Source organism: Chiloscyllium punctatum, chromosome X (genome assembly GCF_047496795.1).
Source record: "Chiloscyllium punctatum isolate Juve2018m chromosome X, sChiPun1.3, whole genome shotgun sequence".
Lineage (NCBI taxonomy): Eukaryota > Metazoa > Chordata > Chondrichthyes > Orectolobiformes > Hemiscylliidae > Chiloscyllium > Chiloscyllium punctatum.
Genome location: NC_092791.1, coordinates 11,955,421 through 11,976,266, shown reverse-complemented (window position 1 = coordinate 11,976,266; position 20,846 = coordinate 11,955,421). Strand labels below are relative to the sequence as shown.

The 20,846-nt window shown below is 43.3% G+C and overlaps 1 protein-coding gene across 2 annotated transcripts in view; it reads left to right on the top strand.

Annotated features, from left to right (window-relative positions):
- The window catches only part of LOC140471366 (Golgi reassembly-stacking protein 2-like), a 66,488-nt gene that overhangs the window by 33,151 nt on the left and 12,491 nt on the right, over positions 1 to 20,846 (top strand). For both annotated transcript variants that reach the window (XM_072567403.1, XM_072567402.1), the window contains exons 6-7: positions 1,441 to 1,552; positions 4,435 to 4,555. In XM_072567403.1, the coding sequence (XP_072423504.1) occupies positions 1,441 to 1,552; positions 4,435 to 4,555 (233 nt within the window). The remainder of the gene's footprint in view (positions 1 to 1,440; positions 1,553 to 4,434; positions 4,556 to 20,846) is intronic.

Here is a 20,846-nt window from a genome sequence, read left to right as displayed (position 1 = left end):
TGCACACGCCTCTTGCTCCACCCTCACCTATCTCGTCCTTTCATTATTTGAAAGGTGTAAAGATAAGCCCAACAAATTCAGGCCAATCAGTTTAGTCTCTGTGGTGAGGGAAGTTTTAGAAACAATAATTTGGGACAAAATTAACAGTCACTTGAACATGTGCTTTAATTGAAGACAAAGCAGCGTGGATTTGTTGAAGGCAAATTTGAGGTTAAGGTTCACGAAAGTGAATCGAGGGTGAGCAAATTCAGTTCTGTGGATAGATTGGAGAAGCTGGGGCTGTTTGTAGAGATGCTCAAAGTCAGAGTCTGGACAATAGCAACTTGAAACATCTTTAACCTAATTTGTCCCAAGCACCGTCTCAGGAATATTATCATGTATAATGTACATTGAGCTCTGAGAGATGTTGGATCAGATGAACAAAGGCTGAGTCAAAAACCTAGGTTTTTAGTGAACATCTTTAAAGGAGGAAAGAGAGTTGAAATAGGAAGAGATTTCAGAGCTTGTGTCCCACTCAAAGCCATCAATGTGAGGGAGTTAAAATCAGAGATGCCCAAGTCTCTAGTTAGGAGTGTAGATATCTTGAGGCTTGTGCGGCTGGGGAAGATATGAGATTAGGAAGAATTGGGCCCACTGAGGAATGGAAAGTCAGGATGCTGCTTGACTAGAAGCCAGTGTAAAGCAGCGAGGACAGCTGATCGGAATGGGATTTTGTGTTACTAAAGACTCTGGCAACACAGTTATGGATTTGTTGGGCTTATCTTTAGTCCTTTGATTATTTGAAAGGACGAGATAGGTGAGGGTGGAGCAAGAGGCGTGTGCATGGAGGAGTACATGGAATGAAGAAATGAGAATTGATTAACAGACAGAAGATCTTTGAGTACAGATCTTTGACTGTTGAGTACAGGTCCATTTCAGTTTGCAGCGCGCAGTATGTGAGAGAGCAATGAGGAATGTGTTGCAATAGTCCAAGGTAATGATGAGATGAGTGAGGGTTTGAGCAGCAGATCAGTTAAGATGGGTGGATCCTAGACAGTGTCACCATTGGAAATTGGCAGCCTCGGTGGTAAATGAATGTTCGTCTTGGTTGGAGTTGGAAGTGTTTCACTAGTGTGTCAAATTAATTCTTTCAATCTAGCTTATCACAGATTGACAGCACAAAAGCATTCACTGTTTAGTCCCAATCACAAATGTGAATAAAGAAAGCGGTGTTCTGAATCTTTTGAGGATGCTTGACACTGGGTGCATAGATCCAAAGCATGGAAGCGTTCCACTTTGCTTGGTACTGAAGTCCCTTTGTTTAATTAAACCCAAGAAAGTAAGTTTGTTTTTGTTTTTGGAATCCCTGTGATGAGCAATTTTCATTACTTTGATGTGGTCTTGAGTGTTTGCAAACTGAGGCATGTAGGTTAAATATTTCTCATTCCTTTTCTCTTCCAGTCTGGGCTGTGGCATTGGCTATGGATACCTGCACAGGATACCAATCCACAAGCATTTATCTGAGAGAAAGTTATCACCAGTTCTTCGCACTAGCCTGCCTTCGAGTCCAATGGTAAGTACCATGAAAGATGGGGTTACGGAGGTGGTGGATGTCTTTCTCTGCCTGTGTTTGAGATACTTATTTAACATGCTTGGACAAATGAGATTAAGGCTGGCAAATTTGTAACTTTTGGTAACTTCTCATCTTGGCTATTTCAACACTATCCTTCAAATGGATCTTTCTGTATTGAGCATTGTGTTGCTAACTGTTTGGCTTTAGCTGACTTGAAACTGTGGTTTGTTGTCTTGTGGTTCACGGATTAGCCCTTTTTGCTTCTGAGTCCAAATGTTGTGGGTTCAGGTCCCACTCCAGGACTTCTGCATAAAAATCACTCCAGGGCAGTACTGAGGGAATACTGCACTGTCTGAGGATGCTGTCTGAGGATGCTGTCTTTCAGATGAAAAGTTCAACAGTATCCATTCCAAAAATGGATGTAAAAGCTATTTGAGGAGAGGGTTTCCTGTGTCCTGGCCAGTATGTATTCCTTTGTGTCATGCCAGCATATTGCTGTTTGTGGGAGCTTGTTGTATGTGAATTGGGTGACACATTTCTGATGTTAACTTAGTAATAACTTTCAACGCTACTTCGTTAGACATGAAGTGCTTTGGGATGTCGTTGCGCTATGTAAATGCAAATATTTTTCCTTCACTGGTGATTTTCAGATTCCTCCTCCATTTTTCCCCCCCACTCCCAACCGTGACCATTTTTAAAATTTCTCACTCTCTCTAATTTGCTGTTTGTGGGATTTTGCTGTGCGCAAAATGGCGACTGCATTTGCTGCTGGAACGTTGTCTCCTCCTACCCCTAAATACTGTTTAGGTCCTTGAAGCCTACTCCTCCTCCATCCAATAAGATCATGGCTAATCTGGTTGTGGTTTCAACTCCCATTTTCTTACCATGCTTTCCACCCCCCCCCCCCCCCCCCCAAAAAAAAAGAGCCCTAATAACTCTTGACACTCCCAGAGCTGCAAAAAAAAAATCAAAACTCTGTGCACTTGTGTATGAAATGTTTGGTAAATTTTTGAGAGGAGTGCTTGAGAGAACCTATGTGTAATAGGAAGTAAGTTTATCAGTTAATATCATGTTCTGAGTGGATTGGATCAGACAGTGGCAGATGTTTAATCTAGGGAAATACAAACCAGACAGGTGTGGAAAGGGAAAGAGTGCAAGTCCAAGACAGGAATGCAGTTTAAAGGAGATATCCCTGAAGATGGACTGGAGTTTGTGAAAATGTTGCTCAAGCATCAACCCAGTGCCCGAAGTGCTGGTTTTGGCTGCTTGAGTATTAAGTACGTGCATGTTTGAGGAACGTTCTGACTTGGTGGATGTTTGAAGCATTGGTGTCAGTGCAGTGCTGAGCAAGGTTGTGCAGCTGTTCATTGTCCCCACGTGCCCATTGATGTATGACTGCATTGACTTTTGGTTCTGCATACGGAACTCCTGAGGTCTGTGTAGCAGCAAGAAAAATTGGAGGGAATGTAGGTACGGAGGTGGTAAAAAGTATTAGATGGGCAGATGTGTGCTGTGTTTTGGAGGAGATGTTTAACTAAGATTCTAAGGTGGAAATTAGGTTCCACATCTTATTGAAAGAAGAGCAGTGGCGTCCTTTCCAATATTGATCGCTTTATCTGAAGCCCTAAAACAGATTGACTATTCATCCTGAAACTGCTGTTAGTGTGACCTTGCTGTGTACAAATTGGTGCTTGATTCCTGAATCATTAATAACAATAGGCTCTGTGCTTCAAAAGTGCCTGTTATGTCCTGAGGTTTTGAACGATAATAGATGAATACAAGTCTGCCCTTTCTATGTGGAAATCTTTTTCATTAAGTCCTGTATAGCCCATCATTCCTGAGTGCAGCAGTTCATTTAAATGGAAGTGTAGTGAGTGATGGGTCACCCAGTTTCCTGGCGTTTGCTTGATTGCCTTGTGGAATTAGGGATGGAACAACTACAACTTTAATATTGAGTTCTCTCTTTCATCCCCAACCCTCCCTAAAAATAAAAAAGATGCTGTTGCAATTTTTGCAAGGTTTGTGAATCTCCCTGTTGCAATCTCTTACCAAGCGTGAGTGGTTGTTCTTTATACATGACCCTAAAATGTCTTCAGTTGTCTACTTGACAAGAATAATAGAGAAAAGAGTGAAATTAGCCAACACAGCAGAGCAGGAAATCAATCCTGACTTTGCACACTGAGCATCTGAGCTGGTATTCAGGCTGACACTGTTGGTGAGATTCGACTGTAATACCTGTTTTGCCAGCACTGCAGATGTAGTTTGACTTGGCAAGTTTAATCCCCTGTGCTAATAAACACTACATGTGGATGGAGTGATGTGCTGTTGGTGAGGTTAGTCCTGTCACCTTGACAAAATAGAGATTTGAAGGAAAAGGACTGCTCTGTTTATAGATGGTGCCATTGAGGTGTTGATCCTGGGTGGTGTTATAAACCGTTCCCTTTCTCCAAGCGGAAGGTCTCCTTTCCTTTCGAGGAGAATGGTACAATTCCTTTTGGCGCTGAACATGGTGTTAAAGCGCAAAACGCAATGCACTGCGCATCAAGCAAGGAAGAGCCCTAGTCCTGCAGGGACTTCTGACCACAGTGTTGGTGCAAGCACAAAGTGGAATGAGAGCTTTTCTATTCTGCCTGTGGTATCAAAATGATATCTGGCAGTAGTAGTTTTGATGTTTTCTATTTGTGAAATCCACATTGGTCAGTTAATTAACTGAAACAGTTCCCATTATTGTTTACAGGAGGCATAGAAACCATTGGAAGTACAAGTGAGCCTTCAAATTATTCTATCTTAAATGTGCATTTTATTTTTCCCCCCCCCTCTCATGTTGCCATATTCGTAATGACACATGTAGGGTTATATTCTAAAGTTTCTTTTCTTTGTAGGTTCCTCTTTCAGCTCCGAGCGCTCCTGCAATGAGTAACATACCCTCAGGCCTGCCAAAGGAGCTGAGCGATCTCAGGCTGGGAACAACATCTCCTTCAATCGCAGGCGCATTCACACCAGGTACTGGTAGAATTGCGTTAATGGTGCTTTTCCGTCACAAACTACTTCAGGAAGTGATTTCTGCAATGCTGGCAGATGTCATCCCTGTTATAAATTTCAGGCCGCTTTCTATCGTACTAGATCATGGATGCGACTTTGGTTATCCTGCTGACACACTGTGTCCATTAACCCCTCGTTTGCTTTGTCCATCGTTGGCACGTGCGTTGTGGCTGCAGCATGTAATGGTTACACTGGAGTAACAATAGAAGGCTTCTTCAACAGCACCCCTTGGATCCATGATATCTGCCACTTAGAAGGTCAAGGGCAGCAGGTGCATGGGAACATTATCCATTCCAATTGTACAGCATTCAATAATGCTTGACTCTCCTGTCTCCGAACTGGAGTCAATCTCTTGACATCTGTAATGAAAATCATGAGTTGCTTTGCTTTTCAAGCATAAATGTAGCCAGAACCTGAGATGTACAGAATTGTGAAGTGTGTAAGCATTTCTTGGAATCTGCCAAGTGTTAACTTGTATTTGTACAGCACCTTTTTAATAAAATTTCAAGATATTTCACTGAAATATTGGGAAGCAAATGCAAGACAAGACACACGAGGACATGTTGGGTCAGATAACCAAAGATGTTGGTTTTAAAAAGTGTCTTGAAGGAGGAACATGAAGTAAGGGCCCATACAGGTTTCCGAAGATAGGAAACGAGAACAAGAGTACGACATTTGTATTCCTAATGAAGAGCTTTTGCCCGAAACGTCGATTTTGCTGCTCGTTGGATGCTGCCTGAACTGCTGTGCTCTTCCGGCACCACTAATCCAGTATTTGGCCTCCCAAGCCCACTCTGAAGTTGAAAGCCAGCTCCCCATATCTCTTGCCCCATACGGGGCACAGCAAGAAATGGTGGACCGATTTAAAATAGAGGATGCTCACGAGGTTGGAATTAGGCCAATAGATATCTGATGATTGTAGGATTTGGAGGCAATTATGGAGAAAGTGTAAGGTGGGGCACCAGAGTGTTTTTAAAATTCTCACCGGTTTCCAAATCAAGGCAGTGCTTAATCAAGAATGAGTAGAGTGTGGTGCTGGAAAAGCCCAGCAGGTCAGGCAGCATCCAAGGAACAGGAAAATCAATGTTTCGGGCGTAAGCCCCTCATCAGGAATGAAGCTTATGGGCCGAGGGGCTGAGAGATAAATGGGCGGTGGGGGGGGGCAATAGGTGGAGGAGGTGATGGGTCGGGGGAATGGAGTGGATAGATGGGACAGGTCAGGAGGGCAGTGCTGAGTTGGAGGCTTTGGACTGCGATAATGTGGGGGTTAGGAAATGAGGAAACTGGTGAAATCCACATTGATCCCATGTGGTTGCAGGGTCCCAAGGTACAATATGAAGCGTTCTTTCTCTGGGCATCGGATGGTAACGGTTTGGTGGTGGAGGAGGTGAAAGACCTGTGTTTGAGGGGGAGTTGAAATATTCAGCCACAGGGTTGGTGCGGGTGTCCCAGAGGTGTTCTCTGAAGCAATCTGCAAGGAGGCGTCCTGTGTCCTCGATGCAGAGGAGACCACATCGGATGTAACGGATGCAGTAGGTGACATTAGTGGAGGTACAGGTAAATTTCTGTCAGATATGGAAGGATCCTTTGGGGCCTTGGATGGAGGTGAGGGGAGTGGTATGGGTGCAGGTTTTGCAAGTCCTGCGATGACAGGGGAAGGTGCCAAAAGTGGGGTGTGGGCAGGCTGGTGGTGGTGATGGTGACAGCGGGGGCGTGCTCCAGCGCAGGAGTTGCAAAATCTGCACCCACACCACTCCCCTCACCTCTGTCCAAGCCCTCGAAGGATCCTTCCACATCTGACTGACAGACATTTACCAGTCCCTCCACAAATGTCATCGACTGCATCTGTTGAAAACAAATCCAATTTGGCCTCGGTTGCAGGGAGCTGGATTGGGATGTTGCATGCCTTTCATGGAAAGGTTAGTGTCATGAGCTTTGGGTGCTGGAGTGAGTGGACAGAAGGAATAGAGCTGTATCACTGGGAACAGGAGAGACTGCGCTAGTGTGTTTCGCTTATAACGTTTAATCGCAAAAGTATTGCAGGAAGAATAGATATCGTGCAGTAATGCTGTATTAACTGTGACCTACTGTGTCAGCACTTTTTTTTTCCCAACTCCCTGTACTAGTATTGAGTGGTAGTTGGGACTTCTGTGTGTGGAATGAGCTGCCAGAGGAAGTGGTGGATGCAGGTCCAGCTACAACATTTTAAAAAAAACCTTTTAGATAAGATTTGGAGGGATATGGGCCAAACACAGGCAAGTGGGGTTAGTTCAGTGTGGAAACCTGGTCATCATGGACTATTTGGACCGAAGGGTCTGTTTCCATGCTGTATGACTCTGACTATCCCATATGATGCTTGCCTTATGTATGTTGGATCTGTACACGAGTGGCTGCATGTGCACATATGTAGCTGTTGTGAATCTTTGCTCATCCACTGGCTGAGGAAGGTAATTGGTGTCCATTGCCCTCTCTGCCAGTGGACGCAATGATTACACCTTGTACTGTTACTGAAATCAACTTTTAACACTTCACTATAAAGTTGCATTGGGTTGCAAAATAAAGCTACCTCAAAATCACTCCTGAGATTTTAGTTATTATCCGCACTGGTAAGCAACATTTGGCCAGGCTTCAGTTGTATAGAAGCATGTGTACTCCCTCTCTGAGCCCAGAGTCCTGCTTCTGCGATGGTTGTTCTTCGGTTATCGTTCCCAATTTTTTTTCCAATATGTTTTCTCTTGATCTTTCAGAAGGTTCAACCCCTGCCCAGGATCATCATGTCTCTGAGATTATCCACCCAGAGCCCGTATGGGCAAGATAAATCTGTTTCATTATCCTCCTTTTCTATCTTTAATTTAGAAGCCCTTTTCAGTAGATTCTGCTTAATCAGCAGTGCCTGTCTCTGTCTAGCACAGTAAGTTATTGTTCCAGTGAAGTTGGCTACTATTCCCTATTATCCTTGTGGAGAGTTGGCTGTTAACCGTGCTGTTGCATGAATTCAGATGCAGCGGTATTGGCTTACATAGAGTACACTTCAGCACTCTCTCTTGCAATTGTTCAAGCACAATGTGACTGCCTTTGACTGCAATTCGTTTTCTTTGAATTTTTGTGCAGATCAAAATGATGGGTGCAAGCGCTGTGGCACTCTACACTAGTGTGCACTTATGCCTTGTGTTTAGCTTCCAGAGAAGTAGCTCTTAAAACAGACTTGCAACCTTCCTGCTTTTCAATATACATTACTTTTCAGAAGATTTTGGATTATTTAATCTGCACTGTCATAATCAGCAACTTCAGCGGGAAGTTACTGACAAAAGTTCAGGTGTCCATGCTGTTCTGATGTTGGTTGAGATTTGCTGAAAATACTCAACTTCTCAAAAGCTTAATAAAGATACCAGTGTACAGCGGCACTAAGATCATTCTTCAGTGCAATCTCATGTAGCAAAGTACTGCATTTGTAAAGGACAGCTGGCAGTTATTTCTGAACTGTTGATGACATGATTTATTCATAGAATTTCTACAGTATGGAAACAGGCCCTTCGGCCCACCAAGTACACACTGACCCTCCAAAGAGTAAGCCACCCAGACCCATTTACCCTTAACTAATCCACCTTAACCTACACCACCGTGGACACTTTGGGGCAATTTAGCATGGCCAATCCACCCTAACCTGCACACCCTTGGATTGTGGGAGGAAACCCACACAGACACGGGAAGAATATGCAAACTCCACACAAACAGACAGTCTCTGGAATCGAACCTGGGCCCCTGGTGCTGTGAGGCAGCAGTGCTAGCCACTGTACCACCCCTATACTGCATGCGAACAGACATGGTATATGTCACTGTCCATTTGGTCCAACCACCCAATACCAGCTTGTATGTTTGACTCGTATCTCCCATCTATTTTCATTGACAGTTACCATCCTAACCCTTTAGTCCCTTCTCCTTCATATACTTGTCTGGCTTGTACTTAAATGCAGTAACATTTCCACATTTTTGCCATTCTTTCATGAAAGTTTCTTCTCTATTCCCTTTTTGATTTCTTGGTAACTATTTTGTATTAATGGCCACCTGAGGAAGGGTCACTCATTCACTCATTCTGAAACCTTAGCTCTGATTTCTCTACAGGTATCAGACCTGTTCAGCTTTTCCAGCAATTTCTGTTTTTGTTTCTGAATCACAGCCTCTGCAGTTCTTTCAGTTTTTTTATATATTTAATGGCCTCTGGTTATACTACTACCCACACGAGGTCTGTCTGCGTCTCTCTTTCTCCCCCCCCCCGTCTCGCTGTGTCTCTCTCTCTCTGTCTCTTGCTCTGCTATTCCTTTACAAACAGTATAATATAACAACCTTTTAAATCAGTTATTTGAGTGAAAATATTTCAAAGGTGTGCATAGCTGCTTTACCTAATTTGGTGTGAGCTTACTATGTCAAGCTAGCAATATGGTCAGTTTCGTGGATGGGTCCTGACTGACCAGAATGTATTTTTTTATATATGGGAAACTCCAAACTAATAAATTTCCTTTTAATCTTTGTATTTTGCTGGTTTGGTCAGTTGTGCTCAAACCCCTGCCCCTTCAAGACATTACGGGTTATATAGGCCTTAAAAGAAAAGGCTTATAATGTTACTAGAAATAATGGTAAAGCTGAGGAAAGGGAGGATTTTAGTGTATAGAAAAAAGAAAATCAAGAAACTGATCAACAAAGCGAGAATAGAAAATTAATGAAAGTTAGCAAAAAAACAATTAAAAAGGAGACTGATGCTTTTATTGGTATGTATAAAGAGAATTTTTGCTCGGATAAATGTCTCCTTTTACAGACAGGCAATCAGGAAAATCTATAATGGGGAATAGTAAAATGGCAGAGAAGGTGAATTATTACACTATCTCTGACTTCACAGAGGAAGATGCAATATATCTCTCTGAATTATAGGTCTAAAGCACGAGGCAGAATGAGAAATTGGTGGAAATTAGTATTAATAATGTTGTGTTGGAGAAATTAATGGGACTGAAGGCTAATAGGTCTTTGGGACTTGATAGTCTACAGCTGCGAATGTTGAAAGAAGGAGCTGTGGAAATATTGAATGCATTGGTTAGATTCTGCAATGGTTTCCATAGATTAGAAGGTACCAAATGTCACTCCACTGATAAAGAAGGGAGGGAGAGATAAAAACTGGGGAACTACAGACCTTAACTTCTACTGTTATAGAAAATGCTAAAAATCGATAATAATAATTGCAATAAACTGGCAAGGATAATAATAATCTAACTTGGTATAGTCAGTGTAAATTTGAGAGTGGAAAGTTGTTTCGTGAACTGGTGAAGTTTCTTCAGGATGTTACCCAAAGAACTGATCAAGGGAGTTAATGGCGCAGTATAAAACAAAAATTGAAATTGTTGGAAAATGTCAGCATGTCTGGCAGCATCTGTGGAGAGAAACCTGAGTTAACATTTCAGGTCCAGCAACCCTCCTTCAGATCTGATGGTAGGTCGGGTAGTTGGTTTTTATGTAGGACAGGGTAGGAGCAGGGCATAAGGAGTAAATGATGGGTGGAGATAGAGCTCAAAGAGGGAGAAGACCAGTTAGACAGACAAAGGAGTGGATAATAGGTCTAGGAGAATGACAGCTGCTCATGAGGATTCTGGGTCTTCGAAGATGGAGGATGGGGAAAAATTTCTGACTCCAATAGGCTACTCCTTTTCTGAGGTATTTTTGGTGTTGGAGGTGATTTCCTCGAATTCCAGGAGCAGCAATTACTGTTTTATATGCTGTTGCAATTGTTTTGGAACTTTGGGGGCAAAAAATGCTAAAAACCACAGCACTTTTGAAAGGGAGAAGGACTGACAAAGGCACAAGCACATGGTCTGTAAGAGGGAGAGAGAGCGAGAAAGAAAACCACACTGCTAACTGACACAGCAGTGAATCTGTGCAGTTACTGCCATAACTGTTTGAATTCATGTATCGCTGGACATTGGAGTGTGTCAAGGAAAACTTAAACAGCGAAATTCACAACTGATCTTGGAGAGACCTGTTTGGGAGAGGTCACAGCACCGAAAGAGAAAGGAAAATAGTTTTAAGTATCACCTTGCTGTAAATCTACAATAATAAGTAGAGTGGGTTCTTTCTTGATTATGTTTTTATTGGGATCTGTCTCTTGATTACATTTTAAAAATATAAGCCATAAGTATTAAGTTAGTCTGGAGTGGTGTTTTGTAGAGCAATAAGACAGTGCTGTTTTCTGGGTCTGTAGATTGGAAGGAGCAAAATGGCTTTTAGTGTAGTGATATGCTCTTCTTGTCGGCTGTGGGAGTTTCAGGAGAGTTTAAGGGTTACTGAGGATTATATCTGCAATAAATGTTGGGAATCCTGTCTGATCGGATGGATCGGTTCAAGCAACAGTTGGAGGTAATGTGGAATTTACAAGAGCTAGGGGGTATGATAGTTGGCAGTTAGGGGAAGGGAAAAAAGCCGCAGATACAGTCAGGTAGATGGTTAACTCCAAGAAAGGTAGGCAGGCAGTGCAGGAGTCTTCTATGGCTATCCCCATTTCAAACAAGTGTGCTGTTTTGGAAAATGTAGGGGGTGATGGACTGAAGGGGAATGTAGCATGAACAGCCAAGTTTCTGGCACCAAGACTGGCTCTAATGTAATGAGGGGTACATCAGGTTCCAAGCGATCGATTGTGTTAGGGGACTCTCTAGTCAGGGGCACAGACAGACATTTCTGTGGCCAGCAGCAAAAAATCAGAATGGTGTGTTGCCTCCCTGGTGCCAGGATCAAGGATGTCTCGGAGAGGGTGCAGAATGTTCTCAAAGGGGAGAGGGACCAGCAAGAGGTCATTGTACACATTGGTACTAATGATATGGGAAGGGAAAAGCATGACAATCTGAAGGGAAAATACAGAAAGTTGGGCAGGAATTTAAACAAGAGGTCCTCAAGGGTAGTAATATCTCGATTACTCCCGGTGCTACGAGCTAGTGAGGGCAGGAATAGGAGGATAGAGCAGATGAATATGTGGCTGAAGAGCTGGTGCTTGGGAGAAGGATTCACATTTTTGGATCATTGAAATCTCTCTCTGGGTAGAAGTGACCTGTGCAAGAAGGACGGATTGCAACTGAATTAGAAGTGGACTGATGTTCTGGCAGGTAGATTTGCTAGAGCTACTCAGGAGGATTTAAATAGTAAGGGGGTGTGGTGGGATCCAGGGAGATACTGAGGAAAGAGATCGACCTGAGACTGGTACACTTGAGAAAAGAAGCAAGTCAAATAGAGCAGGCAGAGCAAAGCAGAGAACAAGATAGGATTGATAAATTAAACTGCATTTATTTCAGTGCAAGAGGCCTAACCGAGAAGGCAGATGAACTCAGGGCATGGTTAGGAACATAGGACTGGGATATCATAGCAATTACAGAAACATGGCTCAGGGATGGACAGGACTGGCAGGATACAAATGCTACAGTAAGGGTAGAAAGGGAGGCAAGAGAGGAGGGGGAATGGCATTTATGATAAGGGATATCATTACAACTGTATTTAGGGAGGATATTCCTGGAAATACATCCAGGGAGGTTATTTGGGTGGAACAGAGAAATGAGAAAGGGATGATCACCTTATTGGGATTATATTATAGACCCCCTAATAGTCAGAGGGAAATTGAGTAACAAATTTGTAAGGGCATTTCAATTATCTGTAAGAATAATAGGGTGGTTATAGTAAGGGATTTAAACTTTAGAAACATAGACTGGGGCTGCCATAGTGTTAAGGGTTTAGATGGAGAGGAATTTAAGCATCTACAAGAACATTTTCTGAGTCAGTATGTGGATGTACCTACTGGAGAAGGTGCAAAACGTGACCTACTCTTAGGAACTAAGGCAGGGCAGGTGACTGAGGTGTCAGTGGGGGAGCACTTTGGGGGCCAGTGACCGTAATTCTATTAGTTCTAAAAGTGATGGAAAAGGATAGGCCGGATCTAAAAGTTGAAGTTCTAAATTGGAGGAAGGCTAATTTTGACGGTATTAGGCAAGAACGTTCGAAAGCTGATTGGGGGGCAGGTGTTTGCAAGTAAAGGGACGGCTGGAAAATGGGAAGCCTTCAGAAATGAGATAACAAGAATCCAGAGAAAGTATATTCCTGTCAGGGTGAAAGGGAAGGCTGATAGGTATAGGGAATGCTGGATGACTAGAGAAACTGAGGGTTTAGTTAAAAAGAAGGAAGCATATGTCAGGTATGACAGGAGAGATCGAGTGAATCCTTAGAGTATAAAGACAGTAGGAGTATACTTAAGAGGGAAATCAGGAGGGCAAAAAGGGGACATGAGATAGCTTTGGCAAATGGGGTTAAGGAGAATCCAAAGGGTTTTTACAAATATATATTAAGGACAAAAGGGTAACTAGGGAGAGAATAGGGCCCCTCAAAGATCAGCAAGGCAGCCTTTGTGTGGAGCTGCAGGAGACGGGGTAGGTACTAAACGAGTATTTTGTCAGTGTTTACTGTGGAGAAGGGCTTGGAAAATGTAGAATGTGGAGAATTAGATGGTGAAATCTTGAAAAAGATCGATGTTACAGAGGAGAATGTGTTAGATGACTTGAAACGCATAAAGGTGGATAAATCCCAGGACCTGATCTGGTGTGCCCTATAACTCCTGTGGGAAGCTAGGGAAGTGATTGCTGGGCCTCTTACTGAGATACTTGTATCATCGATAGTCACAGGCAAGGTGCCAGAAAACTGGAGGTTGGCTAATTTGGTACCATTATGTCAGAAAGGTGGTAAGGTCAAACCAGGGAACTATAGACTAGTGAGTTTGACGTCACTGGTGGGTAAGTTTTTGGAGAGAATCCTGAGGGACAGGATTTATCTGTATTTGGAAAGGCAAGGACTGATTAGAGATGGTCAACATGGCTTTCTGCATGGAAATAGTGTCTCACAAACTTGATTGAGTTTCTTGAAAAAGTAACAGAGGATTGATGAGGGCAGAGCTGTGGACGCGAGCTGTGTGGACTTCAGTAGGGTGTGCAACAAGGTTCCCCATGGGAGACTGGTTCGCAAGTTTGGATCTCATGGAATACAGGGAGAACTAGCCATTTGGATACAGAACTGGCTCAAAGGTAGAAGACAGAGGGTGGTGGTGGAGGGTTGTTTTTCAGACTGGAAGTCCTGTGGCCAGAGGAGTCCCACACAAAATGGTGCTGGGTCCTCTACTTTTCGTCATTTTATATAAATGATTTGGATGTGAGCATAAGAGGTATAGTTAGTAAGTTTGCAGATGACACCAAAATTGGAGGTTGACAGCAAAGAGGGTTACCTCCGATTACAACACGATCTTGATCAGATGGGCCAATGGGCTGAGGAGAGGCAGATGGAGATTAATTTAGGTAAATGCAAGGTGCTGCATTTTTTTTTGGGAAAACAAATCCGAGCAGGACTTATACACCTTAATGGTAAGGTCGTTGGGAGTGTGGCTGAACAAAGAGACCTTGGAGTGCAGGTTCATAGCTCCTTGAAAGTGGAGTCACAAGTAGATCGGATAGTGAAGAAGGCATTTGGTATGCTTTCCTTTATTGGTCAGAGTATTGAGTACAGGAGTTGGGAGGTCATGCTGTAGCTGTACAAGGCGTTGGTTCGGCCACTTTTAGAATATTGGGTGCAATTCTGGTCTCCTTCCTATTGGAAAGATGTTGTGAAACTTGAAAGAGTTCAGAAAAAAATTACAAGGATGTTGCCAGGGTTTGAGGATTTGAGCGTCAGGGAGAGGTTCAATAGGCTGGGGCTGTTTTCTCTAGAGCTCAAGGGCTGAGGGGTGACCTCACAGAGGATTATAAAATCATAAGGGGCATGGATAGGATAAATAGACCAACTCTTTACTGTGGGGAGTCCAGAACTAGAGGGCATAGGTTTAGGGTAAGAGATGAAAGATATAAAAGAGACCTAAGGGCAACTCTTTCATGTAGTGTGTGTGTGTATGGAATGAGCTGCCAGAGGAAGTGGTGGAGGCTGGTATAATTGCAACTATTAAAAGGCATCTGGATGGGTATATTCTATGGACCTTGCTAATCTGTGGTACACCTTTTTTTTTACACCTTTTGGTTGGTGTCTTTGTATCCTTCATTCCTTCATTCGAGACTTGCACCTTCCAAATTATGTGGCATCCCTATTCTTCCTATCAGAATATGCTACCTCCCATTTAGCTGTGAATTGCCTATTTACCCTATCCATGCCCCTCAATTTTATAAACCTCTATAAGGTCACCCCTCAGCCTCCGACGCTCCAGGGAAAACAGCCCCAGCCTATTCAGCCTCTCCCTATAGCTCAACTCCTCCAACCCTGGCAACATCCTTGTAACTCTTTTCTGAACTCTTTCAGGTTTCACAACATCTTTCCGATAGAAAGGAGACCAGAATTGCACGCAATATTCCAACAGTGGCCTCACCAATGTCCTGTACAGCCGCAACATGACCTCCCAACTCCTGTACTCGATACTCTGACCAATAAAGGAAAGCATACCAAATGCCTTCTTCACTATCCTATCTACCTGCGACTCCACTTTCAAGGAGCTATGAACCTGCACTCCAAGGTCTCTTTGTTCAGCAACACTCCCTAGGACCTTACCATTAAGTGTATAAATTCTGCTAAGATTTGCTTTCCCAAAATGCAGCACCTTGTATTTATCTGAATTAAACTCCATCTGCCACTTCTCAGACCATTGGCCCATCTGGTCAAGATCCTGTTGTAATCTGAGGTAACCCTCTTCGCTGTCCACTACACCTCCAATTTTGGTGTCATCTGCAAACTTATTAACTCTACCTCTTATACTCGCATCCAAATCATTTATATAAATGACAAAAAGTAGAGGGCCCAGCCCCGATCCTTGTGGCACTCCACTGGTCACAGGCCTCCAGTCTGAAAAATCACCCTCCGTCTTCTACCTTTGAGCCAGTTCTGTATCCAAATGGCTAGTTCTCCCTGTATTCCATGAGATCTAACCTTGCTAATCAGTCTCCCATGGGGAACCCTGTCGAATGCCTTACTGAAGTCCATATAGATCACATCTACCGATCTGCCCTCATCAATCCTCTTTGTTGCTTCTTCAAAAAACTCAATCAAGCTTGTGAGACATGATTTCCCACGCACAAAGCCATGTTGACTATCCTGAATCAGTCCTTGCCTTTCCAAATACATGTACATCCTGTCCCTCAGGATTCCCTCCAACAACTTGCCCACCACCAACGTCAGGCTCACTGGTCTATAGTTCCCTGGCTTGTCCTTACCACCCTTCTTAAACAGTGGCACCACGTTTGCCAACCTCCAGTCTTCCGGCACCTCACCTGTGACTATCGATGATACAAATATCTCGGCAAGAGGCCCAGCAATCACTTCTCTAGCTTCCCACAGAGTTCTCGGGTACACCTGATCAGGTCCTGGGGATTTATCCATTTTTAACTGTTTCAAGGCATCCAGCACTTCCTCCTCTGTAATCTGGACATTTTGCAAGATGTCACCCTCTATTTCCCTACAGTCTATATCTTCCATATCCTTTTCCACAGTAAATACTGATGCAAAATATTCATTTAGTATCTCCCCCATCTCCTGCGGCTCCACACAAAGGCCGCCTTGCTGATCTCTGAGGGGCCCTATTCTCTCCCTAGTTATCCTTTTGTTCTTTAAGATATTTGTAAAAACCCTTTGGATTCTCCTTAATTCTATTTGCCAAAACTATCTCATGTCCCCTTTGTGCCCTCCTGATTTCCCTCTTAAGTATACTCCTACTGCCTTTATACTCTTCTGGGGATTCACTCGATCTATCCTGTCTATACCTGACATATGCTTCCTTCTTTTTCTTAACCAAACCCTCAATTTCTTTAGTCACCCAGCATTCCCTTTCACCCTGACAGGAATATACTTTCTCTGGATTCTTGTTATCTCGTTTCTGAAGGCTTCCCATTTTCCAGCCATCACTTTACCTGCGAGCATTTGCCTTCAATCGGCTTTCGAAAGTTCTTGCCTAATACCGTCAAAATTAGCCTTCCTCCAATTTAGAACTTCAACTTTTAGATCCGGTCTATCCTTTTGTATTACTATTTTAAATCTAATAGAATTATGGTCTCTGGCCCCAATGTGCTCCCCCACTGACACCTCAGTCACCTGCCCTGCCTTATTTCCCAAGAGTAGGTCAAGTTTTGCACCTTCTCTAGTAGGTACATCCACATACTGAATCAGAAAACTGTCTTGTACACACTTAACAAATTCCTCTCCATCCAAGCCTTAACACTATGGTAGTCCCAGTCTATGTTTGGGAAGTTAACTACCCTATTATTCTTACAGATAGCTGAGATCCCCTTACAAGTTTGTTCCTCAATTTCCCTCTGACTATTGGGAGGATCTATAATACAATCCCAATAAGGTGATCATCCCTTTCTTATTTCTCAGTCCCACCCAAATAACTTCCTGGATGTATTTCCGGGAATATCCTCCCTCAGCACAGCTGTAATGCTATCCCTTATCAAAAATGCCACTCCCCCTCCTCTCTTGCCTCCCTTTCTCTCCTTCCTGTAGCATTTGTATCCTGGAACATTAAGCTGCCAGTCCTGCCCATCCCTGAGCCATATTTCTGTAATTGCTATGATATCCCAGTCCCAAGTTCCTAACCATGCCCTGAGTTCATCTGCCTTCCCTGTTAGGCCCCTTGCATTGAAATAAATGCAGTTTAATTTATTAGTCCTACCTTGTCCCTGCCTGCCCTGACTGTTTTGACACTCTTCTGTTCTCAGCTGTACCAGTCTCAGATCGATCTCTTTCCTCACTATCTCCCTGGGTCCCACCAACCCCCCACCTTACTAGTTTAAATCGTCCCAAACAGTTCTCGCAAGTTATATTAGTCCCCTTCCAATTTAGGTGCAATCCGTCCTTCTTGTACAGGTAATTTCTACCCCAAAAGAGATTCCAATGATCCAAACACGTGAATCCTTCTCCCATACACCAGCTCCTCAGCCATGCATTCATCTGCTCTATCCTCCTATTCCTGCCCTCACTAGCTCGTAGCACTGGAGTAATCCAGATATTACTACCCTTGAGGACCTACTTTTTAAATTTCTGCCTAACTCTTTGTAATCTCCCTTCAGAATCTCAACCTTTTTCCCTTCCTATGGTCGTTGGTTCCAATGTGGACAATGACCTCCTGCTGGCCCCTCTCCCCAGTGAGAACATTCTGCACCCTCTGAGACATCCTTGATCCTGGTACCATGGAAGCAACACACCATTCTGCTTTTTCTCTGCTGGCCACAGAAACGTCTGTCTGTACCTTTGACTACAGAATCCCCTAACACAATTGATCGCTTGGAACCTGACGTACCCCTCGTTGCATTAGAGCCAGTCTCAATACCAGAAACTTGGCTGTTTGTGCTACATTCCCCTGAGAATCCATCACCCCCTACATTATCCAAAACAGCATACCTGTTTGAAATGGGTATATCCAACCTTCCTGGAGTTGGCTCTCTTGGGCGCTCTCACTCTGTCTCTCACACACTCTCTCGCTCGCGCGCTCTCTCTAGCTCCCATGCTCCTTCACCCCCTCCTGCGCCCCCTCCCTCTTGCCCTCACTCGCACCCTCCCAGGTGCCTGCTCAGCCAGCTATGCTCAAGTTCCTTGAATTAATTTTTTTTAAAAATGCGATCATTTAGCAGCCTGCTAAGTAATTTTCTGCATGTTGGAGATTTTGTCATGCATATAATAAAACATGAAATTGTCCTTTGGAGTTCTTTGTCATCAGGGCTGCTCCTACATGTTGTCGTTATTTGTGTTCCTTTGCTGAGTCGGTTCCTCCAGGTCACCTACTTCTGTTTGCTCAATCTTCAGACCCCTTGCATTGCAGTGGATGAATCTGGTTTTAGCAAAAACAACAGTTGCTTCAGTAAAGCTATCAAAATGTGTTTTTTTTTAATTCCTCAAAGCCATTTTATCATCTCTCTGGTCAATCGACCGCTCCCACCTCCCTCCCTTTTTCACTCCTTCATCCATTTTAATATCCTTTTGACTCTGGCTGATCAGATCCCCAAACACAGTTCCCATGTCTGCTCAGTTCAAGCAGTCTCCCTGATGCTTGACTTTCTCTTTCACACTTGGTTCAACAGCTGTAACGTTTCTACTGTGAATCTCCCATCTGTTTGCACTCACTGTCAACTCTGCATTTAGCTTTATGAAGAATTGATCATGGAAGCTGCCTCCATTCACCTTATCAGGCTCCAATGGTATCCTGCAGTTCTGTCACTGGCAGTGTGCAGTTGCACTCAGTTTATGCAAACCAGTTTCCATTATAAAAACGGATATAGAATGAATAACTCTAAAATTAGTGAGGTTATAATCTCTGCACCATGGTCCACTTTATCCTCTGCCTTTTTACTGTTGTTCTACCTACAGCTGGTCTGTGCACCAATGAAAAATAGTACATGGTCTTCTCATATCTACTGTTGCTGCTTATTGAGAAAATTGCTTCTCATGAGTCACTGCATTACCTCCTCTCTCTAATTCTGGCTTTTGTAAGCCCTCCAAGCTGTCTGTTCTGCCATCTGTAGGTTTCCTGACTTGTATCATGGGCCTTAGTCCGTGACTAGTACCATCTCGATTACCAACAAAACAAAAATGCAGGCAAGTCGATCTAGTTCTGAGGAGTCAGGCCAGGCTCTCAACATTAACTCTGCCTCTGTCTTAACGGATGCTGCCAACTGTGCAGAGTTTCTCCATCATTCAATGTTTGCCTTTGATCTAGCTCCATGCGTTGTTGAGCCATGTACAGAAGGCACCTAATTTTACTGCAGCTCGCAAGAAAAATTGGGATCAGCAGCAACATCCATCTACGTGCTGGCAGGTGGGACTGGATTAGGTTGGGATATCTGGTCAGCATGGACGGGTTGGACCGAAGGGTCTGTTTCCATGCTGTATATCTCTATGACTCTAATATCAGCCTCCAGTTATTCTGTTTTTGTTTTAAGTTGGGATGATGGGAGAATTGTTTCTATTTATTACATTTCATTGCTCAATGTCATCTTCTAACCCTTGCTGTACCTGACCTGGCTTTGCTCAATATCCAGTTAAACCTATTTCTTGTTGGAGTCTTATATAGACTTTCAGAACAGCAGTTTGGGCTGAGTTTGAGCTCTTCCCTAGAGGTTCAACCTTGAACCATCTAGTCCCTGGACTACAAAGAGCTTTTATGTTCTTGTGGCTGCATAAGTCAGCGATATCTTCAGACTGTTTCTCTGTGGTACTGCTTGTGCCCTTTTGCCTTCCATAGCTTTCGGATTGAAAATGATGGACCACCTCGTCTCCAATGACTCTGGCTTATTGTAGCAAAGGCAGAAAATATTGTGGATGCTGTTGCGAGAATAATTGTTAATGTTTAGGGTCTGTAACCACTTACCACAATAGGTTACAGACCTGAAATGTTAACTCTGGCAGCATCTTTAGAGAGAGAAAAACAGGCATGCTAATAATTTTGAGCGTTTTCTATTTTATTTATATAAACTCCGTGTTTATTGCTAGGACAGATGCAACTGCAGTTGTGGTAGGAGTTGGGTGTTATTTCTGTTGTCAGGTTATCAGCTATTACTACTTCAGTCACTTTCAGTTTATAGTGACTAGAATCCGATGTTAATGCCCAATATTTGGAAATTGCTGCTTTTAGCAAAGGTGGGTTTTTAAATTCATTGTTCATGTTTAAAGTTAGATCATGGTTTGATTTAAGATTCCGGCATCTCTGACGAGGGGAAGGTCCCAGAGATTGCTTTGTTTGAACAGGGGTCTTCACTATCGCCACCATTTCTCACTTGCTTATGGTTCTGAAGAAGGCTCACTGGACTTGAAATGTTTACTGTTTTTTTCCCTCCACAGATGCTGCCAGATCTGCTGAGTTTCTCCAGCACTTTGCTTACAATTAAAACATATACAAAAGCTGTTTTATGTAGACTTCCATACACTTGGGTGTTTTTACTTCGACAACTCGTCTGTCTCTGTCACTCTCACTCGCTGTCCTGCCACTCTGGCTTTCATTGTTGTCTTTCTTGTCGGGCTGCTGACCTAACACAACATTTACATAATGAGAACATCCAAATGCACCTTGCTTAGTTTCCGCTGGAAATTCATACCTTTTATTTTTTTTGCCCCGATCTCTATCTCAATCTCCATCCTGTTCAAGTGGTCTGGGTCAAGCCTCAAAACCATATCTCCCCCATTGTTTCAGACTGCATAGCTCTACCTCTGCACCCTTGACTGC